Raw genomic sequence first — 6,452 nt, 5'->3', positions numbered from 1 at the left:
AAAAAAAAAAAAAAAAAAAAAAAAAAAGTATATTCTATCTCTAGGGAAGGATAGGGAGGTGAGAAGTTTATTTAATGTAGTTAAATTTCCAAAGTATCTAAGAAAAAGTATAAACCTCTGCTGAGTTGCCCTATGATCTGTGACATCTGAGGCACATTTGTTTGACACTTGGGGAATTGGAACAAACAGGGCTTGAAAATTGCATTTGTAAGAGCTTATGATTATATATGGCTAACAAACATTTACAGAAACTGGCCCAGACCTTTATCTGGTGCAAACTGGCATATCTGCCCTTTGACAAGCACAAGCTGGTCCTCTCACTATCAGAGACATGGTGGCACATCAGATATGTGATATGGAAAAATCCCAGGAAAAAAGGAATGAGTCGGTGGATGTGATAATGCTGATCTGCCACATAAGTACAGTAGCTAATCTTGATTTTATAATGATGCATGTATTTCTACAGTAATCCATATATAGGGATCCCCACCTGATTTAGTTGGTTTTGCTGGGATTTTTAAGGACAGGCTAAGTTATCCAACCCTCCCTGATATCTGGCCCAGCTCACAGCCCCAGAGTTTATAAAAAATAAACTGTGAGCTATCTGAAACCTCAATTATCTGATGCCTTCTGTGACATCTAGATAATCAGCGTTGCCCAGCACATCAGTTCTCAGAATCTAACCTTCTCTTCTGCTGCTTGGACCTGCTACTGGGGTGTCTAGACCCTCTGTGGCTCTCTGTGGATTCCCACCATGAGCTACTAGTTCATCTGGCCACTGGGAGGAGCCATCCACTTGCTCCCTGTCCAGCTCAGGGCTCTGCACTGAATCTGGCACTGACTCAAAAGCACTGTTCTCCTCCTCATCATCATCCTGTGAGGAGAAGACTGTGCTCTCAGAAATCTTTGCGCTGTCGACAGAGGAGAAGCGCGTATGGCTGGAGAAGCGATTGTTACTGTCGTAGCAGGAGGTGCTGTAGCACGAAGTGCTGTAGCAGGAGGTGCTGTAGCAGGAGGTGCTGTAGCAGGAGGGGCTGTAGCAGGAGGTGTCGCACGCCTCACATTCGTTGTCACCATTGGGCCTGGAGCTTGACTCGCTCTCACTTCCTGTCCTGGGGGCTTCCCCATCCAACAGCCCATCATTCAAGTCAGAGAGTTGCTCATCCAAGGTCCCAGGAGGCACTGTGCTCTGGCTGAAGTTCTCTTCAGCCTCATTTTCCAGAGGAGGCTCCGCTGCCACGGTCTCACTCTCACTGACCACCTCCTTATCCAGCACCTCCTTGACAGTAGACTCCTCATCATTCTCCCTGCCATTGCCACCATCTTGCTCTTCCTCTCCATCGCTGCTCATCTGTGCCGAGGGCAGGCTGTGGAGCAGGTTGTGGATCCGTATGTAGTGTGTGCGAGGGGTCTCCGGCTCACCGCAAGCTGAAGCTATGACTGTCTCAAGTTCAGACACAGGCAGGGAGCACGGCCTGTTTTTCCTCTTTGCTGTGGTCCTCAGTTGTAGCTTGTCTTCTTCCTCCTGGGCTGAAGCCCCTTCTTCTTCTTCCTGACTCTTCTCTAGGTCTTTGCCAGCATGCACATCTGCACTCACCTCATCAGTATCTACTGTTTCTATGCTGGTCAAGACTCCACCATCTCCCTGAATACCAGAATTGACTTCGTTATTTTCCCTAACTTCAGTCTCAGGAGGAGACACGCAAGCCATCAGATCCGACTGCTCCATGAGGTCCGTAGCACTCAAAGAAGGCAGCACTTCTCCTGGGACGGATTCCAAGGGCTCAGGAACTGGCACCGCATCAACCTCCCCATCTCCTGCTAGCTCTTCATTTAAGCTGTTCTGGTTGACTTCCCCAGGTGGTTTGACAGCCCCTGGGCTATCGACACTGTTCACACTGTATCCATTTAGCTGTTCTGGAGCTGCACTTTCTGAGGTCACTGTGTTGATGCATGGAGGCTCACCGAGGCTTTCCTCTGTGGGGTTGTTCACAGGGCTTTCCGGGAGGTCAGCTGGCTCAGGATCTGCACTAATGGAGACCTCTTCATCATCTGTATGAGACAGGAAAAGAAATTACTTACTCTTTTAACAAGTGTTGACTGAACCAGAGGGTTGGCTGTGGGGGCACAAGCGTCCCCAGCAATTTGAGAAAATTAAAAGCATAAAATACAGTGTGAAATGAGTGGGCAACTGAACAACTACCCAGAAGCGCTGAGGTTTTTTGCTAGGCAGTCTTTGCACAGTGGATTTAATCACGAGTTTAGTCATGGTGATAACCTGTATGCAGCACCCTGCCTCCTTGCAGCATAACCTGAAGGTAACACCTTCTTGAAACTCCTCTTTGAGCCAAACTGGCATCAGAGGAAATATTACGGGAATATGGGAAGTCTTCCCTGAGGTTTTAATGACATTCTTCTTGTCACACTGAAGCTGCCAAGACTCCGCAACAGAAAACATAAAAAACTGCGTTTGCCTTTAACCCCTGAAAGGTGAAAACTTCCCCCAAAATATCCCTTGATGTGATCCTCATCTGTATCACCTCCTCTCAGATGTCAAAAAACCAGGGCTCTTTCATGCCATCCAAATAATCAAAAGACAGATATCAGGGTTTTCCAGCAAGTGAAAAGCAATGATTTCCAGCCACTAACGCAGCTGCTGTTGGCTTGACAAAGTGTAGCAGAGATCTCAGAGAACCCATGAGGCAAAAAGTCCCTGAGAAATGCTATTGAGACTGTGACACAAAAACCAAGGTTCAACCTTAGACCATCATGACAATCACTTCCAAATAACTACAAGAGAACATGAACCAAAACCAAACCAAAAGGGAGGGAAGAAGTGGAACATGGAGTTATTTTTTGTTTTACCTTTTATTTTTTCATTAAAAATAATCAAATTGAGAAATTTTCTAATCGTCTTTATTGTTACATTCTCCATATTTACTTATGAAGTGTTCAAATGCAGATGACTCTACATATCACAGCCCATATAGCACTTTCACTAGGGCAGGTGATAGAGAAGCAGATGAGACTTTAGTTTTCCACCCTCTTTTCTCCCAGTGATGTGGTGGAGTATTTGGAGCAGCCAAGAACAGGGGAATATGAGACACCAGTAGCTCTATCCTAAGGGGAAACAGGGAAGAAATTGTGACTCACAGTGCATCTTGTGATGGGGGATTTTATGCATGTCCCTTTGCTCATGACTGTACCTAAAGTTCCAGAGCAGCCAGGAATGAATTAAGATTTCTGAAGAGAAAGAATGCAAACAAGAAGAAAAACCCCCAAAAACCCTAAACCAAAACAAAAAAATTTCGAGAAATCTAGATAAATGATGGGTTAAGACTGAGAATTACCTGGATGGATGGAAGAAGTTATCTCAAATCGGAACTGCAGCTGGCCACTGACATGATCTGTAGGAAGTCTGCGACCCAGAGTGTAGCTTACAACCCTGTCCCTGAAAGAAAACAAATATTGTCACAATAGACTATAACCTACCCTATGTCTATTGTGCATAGATAAATCTGCTGCGTCCTACAAAAATACATAATAAAATACATAAAGGCTATTCAACCCAGCCATGAGGGCATGTTGACTTGCATACGAGAGAACGAATGGCAGAGGAGAGGACAATGTCTTCAATTACAATGGAACAGCTGAGTAAGTGAGTAAGACAGGGTGCTGGGATACATGAGCACATATGTATAAATATAGAGAGAATGGTAGGAATGAAACTTCTGCAGTATGGGTATGAAAATATTGACATGGGAAGCAAACAACTCCCACTTCAGCTACTGCAACAACACTTTGCTACTCTGCAGATCTGACCATCTACCTTTCCGTAAAACCTCGCATTGCTGTACTTTCTTCCCTTCACCATGTGAATAAAATTCAGTTTTCCTGTTCTTATTTACAAAACCCTGTGCAGGCCAGTCCCCGCATACCACCTTCTCTCTCTAAACTGGCTGAGTGACTGCTCTTCATCTCTTTCCACCCCTCTTACCTCTATGAAGCTGAAATATCAGGAGAACACCTTCCTGACAAGGTTGATCAATGACTCCATTCTGTCCTTGTGCAGGTCCCTCCCTTTGCCACACTTCATCCACCCCTCAGAACAGAATGAAACTATAGAAGAGATTAACTTCCCAGCTGCCCACAATGAGGCTGAATCAATCTTTGCAAAGCATTTCTTGAGTGTAAAGGATTCACTAAGTAGTAATATTTATACATCTTTTGAAGAAACATAGTTCACTTCCAGTTGGGCCAAATATACTTGCTAGCACAGTTTCACATGCATTAGAAACTCACATAAATGAGACGACCTCAAGATTTGCATATGACCTCTCTGAACTTGTGTGCATACTTCTCACTGAGCTTGCCTGAGATTTAAATGCCACTATGGTATTAAAACTGAGCCAGATCTAGTGCAGGTTGGAGGCACTGCTCTTGGCAAAGTATATCCTTAGATAGACAGTGTTTACAACAAGGAAGTAAAATAGGAAGTTATAATCAGAAGATGATGAGAAATCTTCTCATACAGAGGAAAGCCAGTGATACCAGTTACAGGGTTCTACCTTCCCCAAGCTGTTCATATCCATCTGGTTTCTAAAAAGCTACTCTATCTTCTCTACTTGTGAAACAGGGAGTTATCTTAGTCCCTTCTGGTAGATTCAGCTGTCAATATCACAGCCAGTTTCTGAAACAGCTGTTCAAAAACACTTCCAACAAGCTCATCTTCCCGCTGTTCTGCTGAATCGAGATCCAATTTTCAGAAATGCCTCCTTGGAAACTGCATTGCGTATGCTTTCCTCAGAAGATAGTTCTTTTTCTCCTTGCTCTTCAAGGTCTGAACATTACAGGCTTAGAGCCAGCTTTTTGGCTTTGTCTGATTACTATCCATCTCCCTTAAATTGGTTTGTGTTATTTTGTCCCAGGACTTTCATGCAATGAGGAAGCAGGGCAGCGCTTGTGAGCTCAAGGTTGTTCCTTGGCAGCAGGGTAGGGTCAGAAAGCATTAGTTACAACATGCCACATACATATTTTTATAATATTTCCCCTTTCCTGAGGTTAAAAAGAGGAGGAACAGATCTGGCATGATTTTAGCCCATAGTAATTCCCTGAAACCAGCCTGCTGATAACATTAAAAGAATATTCAAATTGAAAATATTGCACTCTCCAAATTTGCAGCCATGATACACAAAAAAGTATTCTTTCCTAAATGCCAGCTCTCACTTTTCTAAATGCCATCCATAGGGTTATAGAGGGAATTCTGTCTGGTCCATAGTCCTATAAATTCTAATTAAGACCAACACCATTTATCAGACAACTATCAGTTTAATAACTTCCCCTCAACATCATTATATCACAATAATGATATATCATCAGGGACTTCAGAACAGCAAAGCACTAGTTTAACAACGTAAGCAGCAAAATTTACCCTATGGCATGTCTTTCCAAGAGGCGCTGAACCGGCATAGAGAGTTTTCCCAGAAAACGTTTGATGATCGGTCGGCTCTTTGCAAATTTGTCTTTAACTTCTATTTCCAGGACATCCGTGGGCAGGGAGACAAAGCTGAATTGCTGAAAGAAAGGAAGGGTACAGAACAATAAGCTGGTGGCCGGGCCACAGCAACACAGAGTACTTCAGGGGTGAGGCACACCTCAGCACAGAGAAGTGAGGATGTAGTGAGGTGAAGGATACATGATCACTCTTTTCAGATAGATTGTTTTGAAGTATCTCCATTTGTTGTTCATCTCTGCCCCAGCTCAGAAAGGAAGAACTCTGAAAATACTATTTATCTTGATCAGTCTCCTAACCAGGTTCATGCCACAGACTCACAATGAACTCAACCAGAAGGCAAGCCATGGCACAGGCTACTGTCACAAACAATACTGAGAAAAATAGGAACAGTACCATCTAAAACTGCTCCTGTTACCAAGTGCATTGAAACGTGTTGACTGCTGTCTCAGGTGGTCTGGTCATAAAAACATTGATTTATTTGTAAGCAATGTTTCAGTAAGCTTTTAGAGACTTTGTGCATGCAAATCTGGGATAGGAATAAGGAGAGTGATATTTTAGGTTATAGGAACAAGCAGGGGAGCATTAGGGCACCTGGAGATGTCTAGATATCCCAAAGCTCAATTTAAAAATAGTAGTGTTGGGGTTTTAGGAGCTCTCCTGGAGTTTTTTTCTGTTAAAGGAATTTTCCCCATACGTGTTGCTACGGGGACAAATTGCTGGGTACTTAAGAAAAAAAAAAGACCTAGCCATTGGGGGAGGGCTGCATCTGGCTACTCTTTTGTTTCACCTGGGTGTGTGGACAGTCGGTCCTGGCGTTTGGACAGAGAGAGAGGCTGCTTTCTTCGGCTGCTTTTTTCCTTCTGCCAGAGAAACCCCAGGATTCCAAGCCCACCTTCCCTGCCCCACTGGGAGCCGGGCTGTGGCCGCCCTCTCCCCC

The 6,452-nt window shown here is 44.1% G+C and overlaps 1 protein-coding gene across 7 annotated transcripts in view; it reads right to left on the bottom strand.

Moving 5' to 3' along the window:
• Window positions 1-6,452, bottom strand: part of HECW1 (HECT, C2 and WW domain containing E3 ubiquitin protein ligase 1) — a 200,993-nt gene that overhangs the window by 75,282 nt on the left and 119,259 nt on the right. For all 7 annotated transcript variants that reach the window (XM_017734636.1, XM_017734637.1, XM_017734634.1 and 4 more), the window contains exons 7-9: window positions 5,432-5,574; window positions 3,351-3,451; window positions 685-2,052 (exon numbers count right to left, since the gene is read on the bottom strand). In XM_017734636.1, the coding sequence (XP_017590125.1) occupies window positions 685-2,052; window positions 3,351-3,451; window positions 5,432-5,574 (1,612 nt within the window). The remainder of the gene's footprint in view (window positions 1-684; window positions 2,053-3,350; window positions 3,452-5,431; window positions 5,575-6,452) is intronic.

Source organism: Corvus brachyrhynchos, unplaced genomic scaffold (assembly GCF_000691975.1).
Source record: "Corvus brachyrhynchos isolate BGI_N302 unplaced genomic scaffold, ASM69197v1 scaffold94, whole genome shotgun sequence".
Classification (NCBI taxonomy): Eukaryota; Metazoa; Chordata; class Aves; order Passeriformes; family Corvidae; genus Corvus; species Corvus brachyrhynchos.
This window is presented reverse-complemented; position numbering and strand designations above follow the sequence as displayed.